Source organism: Lissotriton helveticus, chromosome 1_1 (genome assembly GCF_964261635.1).
Source record: "Lissotriton helveticus chromosome 1_1, aLisHel1.1, whole genome shotgun sequence".
Taxonomy (NCBI): domain Eukaryota; kingdom Metazoa; phylum Chordata; class Amphibia; order Caudata; family Salamandridae; genus Lissotriton; species Lissotriton helveticus.
Window position 1 is genome coordinate 1,108,972,378 of NC_136057.1, and position 15,810 is coordinate 1,108,988,187.

General features: G+C 37.7%; 1 protein-coding gene across 1 annotated transcript in view; it reads left to right on the plus strand.

Moving 5' to 3' along the window:
- The window catches only part of LYZ (lysozyme), a 102,748-nt gene extending 89,279 nt beyond the window's left edge, over window positions 1-13,469 (plus strand). The window contains exon 4 of the mRNA XM_078678662.1: window positions 13,069-13,469. Within this exon, the coding sequence (XP_078534788.1) occupies window positions 13,069-13,135 (67 nt within the window). The 3' untranslated portion in view covers window positions 13,136-13,469. The remainder of the gene's footprint in view (window positions 1-13,068) is intronic.
- Window positions 13,470-15,810: the final 2,341 nt, after the last annotated feature.

Sequence of the window (15,810 nt, forward strand, 5' to 3'; positions counted from 1 at the left end):
AAATAAAAGGATGGCAAATTGTGAACTATTGCAAAAAGGAAAGAATAGAGCTAATATCGAGGGTACTTTGACTGATCAAGATAATTTGGGAGCTCAGAAAAATAAGTGGAAAGTCAAGGTACTTCAGAATCGGGATATTGACGGAAGCAAGAATCATAACACAGATAGTTTAATTAGGAATCAACAACCAACCATATGAAGGACTTTGGACCAAAAGTTATTAAATCAAACAGGAAAATTCCAAGAGCTGGAATCATTCAATTATCCTAATACTCTGCAAAACATATTTGGTACAAATCGAGAATTCGAGAGTAAAAACCAGATGCATAAAGTAAGAGGGATACAACTAATTATTAAACAAGAATATAAGTCCAGGGGCAAACATGATATCTTGAACCAAGGTAATATCCTTAAACTTTGTAAGGCAATTCCCTCACTTGAAATAATTTGAACTGAAGATATAGAATTAATGGAATTTTTACCTAATAAAGTTGATAACCAAGAACTGACACTGGTTTCCCGGAATTCTACTGGCTTAGTAGACCTAATCCTACATGAATATGAAGTATTTTTGACCTTGGGAATAAAAATCACAAGGCATCTTCAACCTTCCTATCCAAGTCCATTTATTCCCCCCCAAAAATGAGAGGGTCAACGGAAAGGGTCAGACAACAAACAGGTATATTCAATACTGAAAAATCCTATTGGTGAAACAGTTGGACAAGGTTCTATATTCACTATGGAATATAAAAGAGAAGTAGTGGAGGAACTAAAATTTGGGTATCTGACAGCAGCCTTACATGGATTAAAGCAAGCTTGACAAAATCAATCTAACGATGTCCAGGAAGAGTTATCTAATCTAAAAGAAAGGATAGAAATATGCTCTTGGAATATAAAAGGTATACAATCAAAGTCTCAAAATGAGCATTTGACTACAACATCGGGCAATTTTCAAATTCTTCTTCTTCAGGAGACCTGGGCCTCCTATCCTTTTAAATTAGAAGGCTTTATGGCATACTATAAACCCCCTACGAAAGTAAATAAATATGGTAGATCCTGCGGGGTTTGGCAACCTGTATTTTAATAGAACTAAACGTTGAAAGTGAGTTAGTAGCTATAAATACTTGTAACTGTCTAATAGACAAGTTACGTTATAAAGATAAAAATAAGACAAAACAACTTTTATTATTAAACATATATATTCACCCTGATCCTAATTCGAGAAAAACAATGGCTTGTAATTTATTAACTATATTACTACAGCAATTGAATAAAGATATGCAACCTGAAATTATCATCTCTGGTGGCTTTAATATGAATTTTCTGTGGTCATATGCTTAAGATTAAGCCATACAACAACAGGATTATCTATGGGCGATCCCTAACCATCCTCCAATTCAAGACTCTTAAGGGGACAAAAGGGGTCATTAGAAAGAACCTATTAAAAGAACTGGACTCTTTGGGCCTAAGGGTTTTAAATGGACGACTCCAACAAGATTCTCCCCCTGCATGGACTTACCATTCATTTGTTAATAAACCCCGGATTGATTATTCAGTAGTATCTCTTAATCTATTTCAGAAGATTTCATTTTACCAGATTGCAGAAACCAATGGGAGTGACCATAGTCAACAAATAATTGAGTTAAAACTAAACTGTGTACAACATGAAAATTATGTGCCGCTTCCAGGTGACATAACTATAATAAACTATAAGAGACTTTATTGGTCGGAAACATCTAAAGCCTCAATTATAAAAACAGCGCACTCGATGGTTGAACATTGTTTCGAAGATGACTCTCTCAATGCAATTGGAAAATTGACCTTTTTTACAAAAAAATAATGACTACATTAAAAAAGAAAGCAACAAGCATCAACAAGATAAAAAGCCACGGGCACTTGCAAAACTTTCCTTTGAAGGCTGTCTATTAAAAAGAGAGCATAATTGAGAATGGTAAACAGGTGGTGAGATAACCAAGATTATTGTGGTAAATTAAAGAAAATTAATACAGATGTGAGAACTCATTTGGGAAAAGAAATCACAAGCAAACCAGGCCCTCTGGGCAAAAGCCCTATATACTAGCAACTAGCAACAAGAATAATGCAAGCGAATTTTGGAAATTGCTTAATAAACTGAATAGAGTTTGTAGGACAACAACATACTCTATAGCAACTGAATCTGGTTGGGTTACGTTTTTACTACTTCATTTGAATTACAAACCAGATATGGAGTTTAAACCAGGTCCATATAATACGAGACGAGCAATGGATAATAAGGATAAGGAATTACATACAACTGAAGACCAAGTATGTAAGCTTATCCATAAACAGAGACTTGATGGAGCCCCTGGTCCCAACGGGATCCTAGCTGCACTATACAAAGAGAATGCTCCAATCTGGGCAGGTTACATGACAAGAGTTTGTAATCAAGCATTGCAAATGTCGATCATATCGTAGTCTTGGAAAGGCTTGATAGTATCACCTATCTATGAAAGCGGAGGGTGGGAACAACCAACAAACTATCGACTAATAACGTTGCAATATACGGAAGCCATACTCTTTGCAGAAATCCTCCTGTCAGAATTAACAGAATGGGTAACAAATGCAGATAATTCCACCAAATCAATTGGGCTTTATGCAAGGGCAAGGTACAGTAACCAATATTTTAATGCTTGCAATCTTAATTGAAAACTATAAACTGAGGAAACATCCGCTATACTCATGGTTTTTAAATCATCTTTTAACTGTGTAAATCTGCAAATTCTCTGGGGAAAATTAGACAAACAAGGTACTGGCCCTGGCCTCTCAAAAGCTGTTCAATTACTATATACCGAGACCTGGACTAGGGTTCGATTGGGTAAAGGCACGCAACTATCAAGAAAAAATGAAACATCTCAGGGTCTAAAACAAGGGTGCGTACTTGCCCCCCACCTAATTAATTTATTTTTATCTGTTTTAACAGAAGTTTTAGATAATGAGATCTCTCATCCACCTAAATTGGCAGATAGACACATTTCAAATCTATTATATGCTGATGACGTTATTTTATTAGGGCAAACAAAAATAGGCTTACAACATCTTATAAATAAAATAGCAAAATACTCAATGGAGAAGAGGATGGTAATAAATGTAGCTACAATTAAAGTAATGGAAGTTAATAAAAAGGCATTGAAATGCAGTAAATATAAATGGTATTTGCAAAATCGACAATTAGAACAAGTGAAAACCTATAAATACCTGGTTGTCTTGTTTGATGATAAGGGCTCATTTTGTCTACATAAAGTAGAGCTGATAAAGAGTAGTAACTCCCCACTAATGGCATTTCGTAGATTGCAGAGTGCCTTGGGGGGGTGGGGTGGGTGGCTGGTTATCTACCACAGTCAAAGGTAATAAATGCATAAATGCTGCCCAGTCTCACCAACGGTAGTGAAGCACTTTGCAGCAAGGAATGTGCTTTAAATAATGCTATTACCAAAGTTTTTTAATTTTTGTTCTGTCTTCCCACTAATGCATCACCTGCACAAATTAGATTGGAATTTGGTATATTCAACCAGCAAATTGCAAGGATGGATCAATATATAAAAGTATGGAAATTAATAAGAACTAATACCTTTAATCCAATGTGTTGCTTACTCTGGCAGGAAATACAGCTGAATCAAAATCCACAATTTTGGAAGTATTTACAAATTGCACTGAAGGAGTTATCGGCACATGAGGTTTGGGAAATGGCTAAAAAACCAGCATCCTTCAAAAATACAATTAATGGAATAACAAAACGATTGTCACTGCTGAAAGATAAAGAACTGCTTACTAAAAGAGCACATGCATGGATGGTCCTAAATGAGTACAAGATGCTCAAATTGCAGCCTTATTTAGAAATACCTTGGTCTGCAAAATTAAAAAATATATTTATTAAAGCAAGATTTGGCTATCTTCCAGGATCAACACATGCACTGCCATAGTTGCAACCATCTAAGCCGACTCCTTGCAGACTGTGCACTCAATGGGAAGAAAATATGATCCACTTAGTTTGTATATGCCCAGAAATGAAGGAAGAAAGAAGGAGATATTAAAAAAACTATTTTAATACACAATGAGCACGATCTTGTGGACAAGCTCTGGTAATATGTTTTCAGCCAACTGCTATAATCATGATTGCAAACTTTACAACATTTTTGACTTTGACAAAAGAGAAACTAGAAGCCTGTGATTTGAGAGTAGTAAATATGGTAGTTTAAATCGGCTAATATAGAAATCTAATTTGCACAGGATCATTTTCACATAACCTATGATCTTATTGAGGGTAACTTGATTTTTTTATATAAAGAGATGAATTGTAGATTTGTAATATAGAGGAATTAAATTTGCCCACATTACTTAATCTCTTGGTCCTCGATATTGAATTTTTTTTTTACTATGGCTGTGTAATTGATGATTTTGTATTGTATGATTTTAATTAATCAAGCAATAATGATTTGAATTTGAATTTGACTATACAAAGCCTATGCACCTTCTTCAAGTACGCCTAAAAATAATTTTTCTCTTCATGATTAATTGAGTTTAAAGAGTGCTTTATATTTTATTTTGTATATTAACTTTAAATACTAGTTATTAATTAATCCTTCGCATTGAATGCCCAGTTAAATGGTGATTTAGTATATGTCACTTTTTAAAATTTATAATGTGTTTAAGTAACATTTTAGCTGACTTCACTTTGAGTACTCGATTATGTGGTGATTTATTCTAGTCTCATTCACTAATAACAATATGAATAAAACCCATGGCACAACTGCAAACCTTATTTAAAAAAAAGATCACTAGTAAAATAGACATATTCGTGCTTTGTTTTAATTTTACTATTTTAATGCAAGCATTTGACAGCCAAACTAAGTTGTATTGTTTTCTTTTTGTGGCATATGCTTGCAATAAAAAAGAAAAAAATAACTAGAGCACATCTTGCAAAGGCTAGAGTTGGGACTTTGGCAATGCTTTTTAACAATTGCATCTGACATTTGGTGACAAGCCTTGGTAGTGAACCATGGCAAGGACCTTAAGCAACAAACCTTGAATAATTGTTGACAATAACCTTTAATTATGTCCCTGAGTACGTATGGGTAAAGTTACAGGGCAATTTTTCAAACCATATGCAATGGTTAGGACAACAAAATAAATTCATTTTTTACAATTGTAGTTTTTTATTGTAAACTATTTGTAACATAAATGAGCCTTCTTCGAACAGATACCTTGTAAAACTGAACACAATGGTGCACTTTTCCACAATTTTAGTACGATTTCTATATTGTATTCAAGTTAGGTGCTCAATGCACGGAAAATTATTACTTTGTGGTACAGTAATGTGTGTTTCATTGCCATAGCCAATTATTAGACTCTGCTCTAGGAATGCACACATTGCTTAATTTTCCATACCAATACTCCAACAATATTCCAGGAATGCACTTTTCTATAGTAAGTACACTATATGTGTCTGTTATAAATGCACGCAGCACATACATTACACACAAATATCTCATTATCGTTGTGTGACTCGTGCATAAGGCACACACAGGCACATTTTTCCAGGTGTTAGTCTAACTTCAACCTGTACAAAACATTTATGAATCTCCCTCAAAATATTTACAACCATATTACTAACCACCTCTAGTTGATACTTGTCTTGATGATCCATATATAACTGAACATGTGAAGAAGGCAAGTCCTGAAGTCAATGTGTTTTGCCCACTTGTGTGGTATTTTAGAGGAACGCCTTGGCTGTAGTACAATAAACAAAGGACAGTAGTCACTGCTACTGTTTCAGAGCCACTATTTCATAGCTTATACATTTTGGGGAATAGTCAGTGACTGTGTTTCACTTGCACAGTATGATTTGGGGGCCAGTGGAGAACACTGACATTTTAGTTTCCTTTTGTTTGCTATAAATATTTTTTGTGTAATTTTATTAATTGGATTTTATTAATCCGTGTTTGTATTGTCCCTTACTGCAGGGTCACTGCCAAACTTTTTGCCTTTATCTCCTATATTTTTGACCCTGTTTTCATTGACTTTAGGATTCTGGGAACTTTACCACTGCTGATTAGTGCTAAAGTGCATACGCTCTCTGTATAAATTGTGGTATTGATTGGTTATCCATGATTGGCATATTTGATTTACTGGTAAGTCCCTAGTAAAGTTCACGGTGTGTGGCACGGCCTGAACATCAAATGCTACTAGTGGCCTTGCAGCACTGGTTGTGCCATCCACTGCAGTAGCCCTGTAAAACATAACTCAGACCTGTGACTGTAGTGTCTGTGTGTGCAGTTGTGAATTGCCATGTTGTCCTGGTAAGTGCACCCACTTGCCAGGCCCAAACCGTCCCTTTCTTTTTATGTAAGGCACCCCTAAGATAGGCCCAAGGTACCCCCATGGGCAGGTCTCTAAGGGTTCCCTGCAGTTACAGGAGCTTTACCCTACGTGTTAGGGTGGTATTAATATGTTGATTCTTTTTTTTTTAAATATCTTTATTAGATTTTATACAAAAAAGACAATACAACACATAAAACAACACCCCCCCCCCCCTCCGGTCGGGCAGGTTAAATGTGGAACAAAAGGAAATCATAAAGCATATATCTATAATACAAGAAAAAGATAATAAATGAATTAACAAATAATTATTCAAAGACAAATAAACATTGGGTTCGATAGGTACAGGTGGCAGCTAAATCATTACAGCCAGATTATTACTATATAAGTCACCGGGATTCAGACCATTCTATTGAAGGTAACCAGATTTTTAGCCCTTTTATCCTACGCTTCCTACCTTTAGTTTTATATAATGCCATTTCTAGGTTAAAGATTGCTAACAGTCTTGAAAACCACTGTTGATATGAGGGGGCTATTGGATCTAACCAAGCTGATGCTATGCAAATTCTTCATACGACCATCAAGATAAATATCAGTTCATTACCGATATTCAGGTTGGTGCAGTTTGTTACGCCCAGGACTACTATTTGATCAGATAGAGTGACCACATTTTTGAGAATCAGTGAAAGGAAATGTTCGATTTTTGACTTGAGAGGAATTAGAGAGGGACAAGATGAAAAAATGTGTATGCAGTCCGCATTTTGTAACTTACATCGGCAGCAGCATGTGCCTCTCCCACTACCCCATTTGGCGATTCTGTCCGGAGTATAATACATAAAAAACATATTTTATAAAATTGTGTTTGTAGTTTCGTTGACATAAGTATAGTTTGCGATAGCCCATATACATACTCAAATTCTTCTGTGGAGATTGTAATTTTACTTTGCCATTTCTGAGTGATCTTCTGCAAATCATCCGTAAAATACATCAATAATAGCTGATATAACCCCCCAATCCGGATTTTTGTTTCCTGAGAGTGGCTGAGAATTTCAGCTATGGGGTTTTTAATCATAGTGTCTTCTCCCCTTACACGTCGTAATAGAAAATCTCTTGTTTGAAGATATTTGAAGAAGTCTCTCCATTCCAAATGATACTTGTCTTTCAACAATTCAAAAGAGTATAGCCCCTCTGAGGAAAAAAAACATCCTATATGAGTGATTCCGGCTGTGATCCATCTATAAATATAGGAGTCTTTAAATATGTCTGGTAGGGAGGGATTGTTTTGTATGGGTGTATAGAAAGATAATCGTCCCAAACCTATCATTTTCCTCACAGATTTCCAGACATTAAACGCTCCTATGAGTGTTTTCAATCTCACTTTTTTATGGTAACTATCGAAGAGATATCTCCAAAGATAGCCAGTGTTTCTATCACCTAGTATTATTTGATGAATTGAAGGGGTGTAATTATCCACAGTTGTCCCTGTTCCGTCAAGAAGAAAAAGTTCATGATTATATAGCAAGAATGTTGCCCAATAATATACCCTAAGATTTGGAAGACTTAATCCTCCTCTTTCTTTGGGAAGTGTCAGCAGCTTATAGGCACGGTGGGGCTTTGTGTATGACCAGACAAAGTCCGTGAAAATATGTTCCATTCTTTTAAACCACTGGTCTGAAATTTCCAGATTAATGGCTCTAAATATATACAGGAGTTTTGGAAAGTAGACCATTTTTAATGCATTCACCCGTACGATCAAAGAAAGATGTCGATTATTGATACGCCGGAGATCTTTTTGCATTTTATTTAGTGAGGGTTTTAGGTTCAGATCAACTAGATTCTCTAATTCAGAAGTAATCGTAACCCCTAGATAAGTAGCTGAACCTGTTATGCGTGGATCTATCATATCACATTTGTTATTCATAATTATTTGAGTTTTCCCTTGGTTCAGAGCATACCCTGAAATTTTCCCAAATCTTACAGCCTCCAGTTCAATAGTAGGCATAGCCAAGTTTGGATTAGCTGTGACAATGGCGATATCATCGGCATATGCAAGAGTTTTTGTTGAGTATCTATGTGTCAAGATAGCGGCTATATTCCTATTGCATTCCAATCTCCTAATAAACGGATCAATATAAATAGAGAACAACAGCGGGGAGCAGGGACATCCCTGCCTAGTTCCTCTCGAGATTTTTAGTTCTTTAGAAATGCAACCGTTGACCATCACCATAGCCTGAGGATTAATGTAGAGTTTTTGGATTGCCTGTATGAAAACCTGTTTAAATCCGATCCGGACATAGCCTGCCAGAGGAATGACCAGGAGACCCTGTCAAAAGCTTTCTCGGCGTCGAGTAGTATTAACGCCATCGGGTCTCCTGTCATCTGGGTATGGTCAAATAAGCTGATTACCCTCCGTGTGTGATTAGTGGTGTCTCTCCCGGGGATAAAGCCATGCTGAAATTTAGATATGTTGGCAAGCAGTTTAGAGTAAATTTTGGAATCTGCGTTTATTAACGTGATGGGACGATAAGAGCCCATCTGGTCCAAGGGTTTATTTTTCTTGGGGAATATAACAATTTTAGCCTTTGACCAAGAGTTGGGAGGTTGCCCTCCTCTAAATATATGTAGGCATAGGTTCAACAATATTTCTTGAAGCTGATCCAGGAATACTATATAAAATTCAAGAGGAATCGCATCTAGTCCAGTTGCCTTCCCACGGGAGAGATCTTTTACATTTTTTACTATTTCCTCTAAGTCGGGGGCCTTTTCCATGTTTTCCTGATCTTCTGTGTTAAATTTGTCACAGGTATCTAAGTCTAAATATTCAGTAATTTTCTCTTGAACTATTTCTCCCTCTTCTGTATATAAAGCACTATAAAAGCGCCAAAATGCTTCTCTAATCTTAGCTGAGTCGGATATTTTGCCTGCTATAGGGTCCTGGATTTCCTGTATTATGTTTTGTGTAGTCTGCTGTCTCATCCGGATGGCTAATTGCTGACCAACTGACTCACTAACCTCGTATATTTTTTCACGATGAGCAGTAGCTTTTTTTTAACTGCTTTGATGGTATATACATTTGAGATTGCCGCTTTGGCTATTGCAACCTGCGTTTGTGCATTAGTTATCTCTTCCGTGGTAAAAGGGCTTCTTGTTACCCTTATAAGATCTTCCTCCACCCTCTTTAAGGTTTCTTGTAACAGTCTTAATGTTTCTCTTGCACACTTGTTAGTCCTGAGTGAATATTGTATAGTTTCTCCCCTAATGCCGGCTTTTAGGGCATCCCAAACGAAATCTATCGTTGGGCTGCCTGTATTAACTGCTAAGAAGTTAGATATCCATCTTTGCATGTGATTACAATATTCGTTCTCGAGGAGCACAGACCTCTCGAATGTCCAAGCTTGTGGTATCTGTGTCAGAGATGTTGTCTCAACTGTAAGTAGCAAAGGATTATGATCCGACATAATACGGGGTAGCTTAATATGTTGATTCTTATGTTTTGGGTGCATTATAATAATTGCTTCACATTAGTGCCCTAATGTAAAGGGGTTTTTGGGATGATGAGCACAGTGATAATGTTGTCCTAATGTTTTCATGATGGATGTAACTCACAAGTATTTACTTATGTGCACTACCTATACTGTTTTGACCATTGCCTAATGGCAAAGTGATTTATGATCTATGTGATGTCATGACAATCGCCTGGTTGGTGACGTAATTGATGTGATTGTGGTCTTAAGTGTTTTTATGTACAATACAAAGGATATTTTTATATACCCTTGTGTGGAATCTCTTTTTGCGGGGTGCCTAGTGTGTCACTGGTTTGGGTGTGTGTTACACAAACGCTTTACACATTGCCTCTGGATAATCCTGACTTCTCTGCCAAGCTAGCAAAGGGGTGAGCAGGGGTGATCTGGTGTGCGTAACTCCCTTACCCTGTCTAGAGTGGTGGGTTCTGCCTGGCTTAGGTGCATACCCTAGCCAACCAGAAACTCAATTTCTAACAATCCGTAACAAAATTGATTTGGCAATTTTAAGATATGTAAATTTTAACTGCAATGTTGTTTTGATGTTGCTATTTATGTACAAATTGCACATTTCACTGAAGAAAGGCTTTTCAGTTGTGCCAAGCAAACAAGGGTGAGCTTGAGATTTATCTCAGAAATCTGCTTAATTAATTAGGAATTAGGTTTTTTCACTTGAGACAGCTCGGCCTTGTTCATATTAAGGCTGAGGCTTCTCTCCCCCATAGTTTTTTAATTTACAGTACTGACAATGGACACAATTTCTACTCAAATATAATTTGCATACATGCACTACTTATCCTCTACAAAAGTAAGGCTTCTTTTCTATCAGTGGTTGTGCTAGGCAGAATGTGTTACACCTAGGGCCACTCACCTGAATTCCCAGGACTTCTGCGGAAGTAAATATCTTCCACCACTTCCCCTTGAGATTAATCTTTAGTATCAGAAGAAATTACCAATACCAGGGAATAACCCCAGGAGGGAATTAGGTTGGAGAGAAAGAGAGAGAGAGCAATGGTTTTGGTGTACCAGGAACGTTTGTGAAAAGGATGGGGTGGGTGTTAATCCTTCTGAGCAGGACTCCTGAAGTAAGTTCAAGTAGCAAAGAACACTCCTTCAGTCAGGAGAGGTATCAGCAGCAAGAACACAATCATTTCAGACAACCATACAGGAATGCTTTACAGTCAGCTGGAAGTGCGAATCTTTAATGCAAAAAATAGTCATAGTCAAGGCGATAGGGGCACAGTGGTGCTGGCTGATCAACCAGGTTCTAGGGTTCTGGATTGTTGGAAGCTGTCTGGAAGAGACGGAGTTCCAAGAATGGTTGATGGCCCTCAGCTTCCAGGCTAAGATATCCTGGTTATTCTTGTTGCAGGTTGCAGGGCTCAGCACCCACAAACGGCGCTGATTAGAGACACAGATCTCTCTCAAGCCACATTGACTAAGCCAATCAGGGGACTGAGTTTAGAATCAGTATTTGTAGCCTGTCAAGCAAGTGTTAATCTGGAGCCTACTTGAAGATTACAAATTACTTCCTGTCAATTAGAAGGATGCCTCTGGCAGGAGACTGGAGCAGGAAATAGAAGGTTGAGTAAACAAACAAACTAGGCATAGGAGCCTTCCCAAAGATTACTGAGTGTTTCCTGCCAATTAGAAAGCTGTCTCTGGCGGGAGACTGGGGAATGAAATGGAAGCCTTTCATTAGATGTCAGAGCAGTTGAACAAACAAAACAAAAAGCAAGCATATCAGTTAACCTTAAGGTTAGCAGGAAACAGAGGCTTCTTACTAATCGGTGGCAGGAAATTGAGACCTCAATTATATGGCACACCAGCTGAACATTTAAACAAAAAGCAAGCATATCAGGCAACCTTGATGTCATCATGAAACAGAGGCTTTCGACTAATAAGCACCGAGTGTTTGTTCAAACAGAAATTCCGAGCATTTGCACTTAAACAGGCCTTGTAACATCACAATCAAACTAAAGTACATAGCATGCCCAAATAAAGTGCACAATGACTACATGGCATCTGCCCAACTTGAAAATAGTGAAAAGCGCACAGAAGAGTGCATGGCACTTGCCCAACTAGAACACAGTGAAAGGTGCATAGCGAAGTACATGGAACCTGTCCAACTAGAAAACAGTTAGAACAATGGGGAACAAACAGCACAGGCAAACGAGGATAAAACACAATATTTCTCTTATGTGCATAAACGTCTTTGTTGAAGAAGAGGAAATCATGGCTCGAAAAATCTAAAGAAAATATACTGGACCTGCAGGTCTAGTAACTTAAAAAAATACTCAACCTAACTGTATTGCACTTGACCTCTGTGAGCAAATGTGACAAGTTAACAACATTTAAAGGCTTTTTTATTGCTCATTCACTTTGTGAGCAATAAAGATGCCTTTAAATCTTGCTATCGCATCACATTTGTTCTGCTTTCAGAGACAGAGGTCAAAAGTCAGTTTCTCTTCCTACTCACCAGAAAGGGCGAGTAGTACCTAAAAATAGCTCACCTTAATTAAATCTGGCTCGCAAATGCGAGTGAGCAAGTGGATTTATCAAGCCCTGGGAATACAGTTAGTAAAGCTGTGTGGAAAATCATGATTCACTGGGTTCATCCAAGAATTCTGCATCAGCACAAGCTGTATAAGCAGATGTTTTTAACAATGTGTTTTATTTAAAAAAATGTTTAAATGAGTAATTCCTACAGAAATAAAATCCCGCTTTCCTGCATCGCATCCACTATATGACACTTCAGCTTTTTCTAGGACTTTCTTTGTTCAACCTGCATTAGGCCATCCAGGACTCATTACCAGGCTGTCGCACCCACAATGAGCCAGTGTGTATGTTCCCTTTCAAATTAGCTAGGGGCCTAATGGTGACGAGTATCACCGGTTCGATCATCAACAAATGTATGGGTAGTCATTTCATCCCAGGCCCATAAGAATTGAGAACAAATATTTGGCTGGAGAGCGAAGATAGGCAACATTGTTTTCTTTTTCTTTTGTCTGTGAATTGTCCTGTACATCATTACAATGTGCCCCAGTTTTTAAATAAGTGTTTAATTTGTCCTCTCATTGGAGCTTGAAGTATTCATAGAGCTTATTAATTCCGTACAATAATTAATAAATTTATGTGCTACTAATTTTTTGCGTGTAATCAAGTCTAACCAGGCATATTTTTTGCCCCACAGGGTTGCATGGAACGCATATTGCAAAGGAAAAGATCTCTCTCCATGGATTAAAGACTGCCAACTATAAATTGCTGGATAATAATCACAAAAGTTTGTTACAAGAAACATTCTAATTATAATCAGTATGCCAAAGCATCATTCTTTATAACATGTTTTAAGAAGACCCATTCATACCTTTTTCCTGCATGCTTATTTCCGCCCACTTAAGAGATGACAATAATCCAGCTTTGATATTATGAGCAGATCATTAGCAGGAGCTGTGGTAGAATTTACAATTCTAAATTATGGCTTTGCATATGTGCCCTGTATTGTTTGGACTTGGTTCTGTGAGTCCCCTTCATTTATATTGCAATATATTTCTGTTCTATGGCACCATAAATAAACGGACGTTTTTAAGCACACTTTTACATTGGTAAATGTCTGTTTATTTAATGTGAGGACAGTAACATAGAAAAATGATTTCAATGTTTTCATTTATTTTGTGGCCCGATGAGATAAAGCCAATCTTGTCAATCCTGTAGGACAATTCAGAAATACCGGCCTTATTCAGTGAATTCAAACTAAGCCCATTCTAAGTAGAAACTAGATGGAACTATATGCATTTTCTGGTGTGTATATAAAAATCTTATACTCGTGTAATATTGTAGTACTTTACTCACACCTACACCACACTATTGTTTTCACACTTTATGCTGCACTGATGTGCACATAGAACTGACAACTTCAAAAATACTTTTATGTGTGAGAGAGGCCTTGAAAGGGCAGTGTCTGGAGTGGGTGGTGAAAAGGCTTTCAACGCATCATTGCCTGGCCAACCATGGAGGGGGCGCGGCTTACAGCCTGATTCTACCCAAACCAACCTCACCACATACACAGATAACAAGCGCCTCTGAGGCTGCCGCTGACAACCTAGCGAGGTTGTAAAAATCTTGATGGACGTTTATTGCCTTGAGCTTCCAAACACGAGCATGAAACCAGCTCTCTCCAAAATTTCCATCTCACTTTGTGGCAATTGTGATATCAGTTCTCCAGAAGACCACTTGAAGACAGCTGATATTGTTTGGGAACCTATGGTACTGTGCGAGTTGGAACATATAGTACATGAGGGATTCCTGCAGTACTGCATCTGTCTACAGTTTTGGCACACCATATTTTCATCCAGTCATTCCTGCCACCCCCCTGCATTGCAGACTTGGAGTGGAAATGTGAATAACAAAGAAGCGGGTTGTTGCGTCGTCACCGTCCTCTCCAACCACAGCACCAACAGGGGTAGTAGCATCATTGTTTAAATAAAGGATTGTGTCACCAGCAATAAATGCTGATCAATTACTTTTTTTTTTTTAAAGATGACTGAAGATTGTTTGAAACCATGATATACCGGATGGTACATAAAAGGTGGTGCAAACAGAGGGTGACACGAACTAGATTTTGGGGAGTGCTTATTGCATATTATGATAACTGCCATGGATCAATTCACTGTCATTTTGCTCAGTTTCCTATATGTGAATCAAACACTCTTTACAATTAGGAGGAGACAATTATACAGTGAACTAAAAGCATGTGCCCTCACCTTTTCGCCTGGCCTAATACTGAGAGAGACAATTAAATTCAAACTAGAAGGGAAGTGGTCTGAGCTGCATTTATTGGGCAATCTAACTTCGAGTGGGCAGTGACTAGGAAAGGGGCTGTAGGAATTGCACTTTTAAGGCTACTCAGGAGACATATCACAGTCTTGGTGTGAGAAACTGTTACATTCCTATACTGCCAAAGCAGGAGAACCACAAATAGGTCTAACGAAGTACAACCTCGTTTCCCTTTTGGAAGGCCGGCCGGATCCACAGGCAATCCTTATGGAAAATTCATCTAGGTATTTATCAAGCTAGCCAAACAAACATCCAGCAAGAAATAAAGGATTTACAATATCCAAATATTTAAATAAAATGAAAATGGCAAAAAACTAATGAAAGGTTCAAACGACTGTTAAAAAGTAAAATGTCACTAACAGGTCTGAATGGTAAATTGGTTACCCTAAAATACAATGGAAATAAAAAATTATGAAAATAATTCTGGAGGACCTTAGCTGTCCTGGACCACCACTCCCATCAGAGCCAACTGTCTTTCTCACAAAGAGGAGCTGTAGAGTATTGAAACATGATCTCTACTCATGTACACAGATGTCTTTGTAAAACATATGTCTGGGGTGGGAAATGATGGTTGTACCCTCACCGTAAGCCCTGGTAACTGTAAGTTACACTTACTTTGATTATCTCCGGTATTATGTCCTAACTGTAGGAGGTCCAATCAGCTTCCTGCAATTCTTACCTTGCTTTTCTATCTCTTTTCTATTTCTTTTTCTTCTGCCTCCTTTGAGGTCCAGTTTGGGGTCCAGTTTGGACGACAGATGCTTCAGGGTTGGAAGTATGGGGAGGGGGTAGTTGGGTGGAATAAAAGGAAGGGTTTGTTGTATTGGTTTATGTTTTGTTGTTAAGATAAATCACACAGGAATTTGATGTAGAAAGTAGGTTTATTTCCGAATATAACAACACCACCAATGGACATCCGATATCAATGAAGTCCAGCCTCCAACTGCTCCTAGAACTGCACGGCACGGACCTAAGACTCTAGAACATCAATAGAGTCTAAGAAAGGTCTGTGCCATAATGACATATAAAACCTAGCAACAATCATAACACATCTTCCCCCTTTAATCTAACAAAAAATAAATAAATAAATAAATAAAAA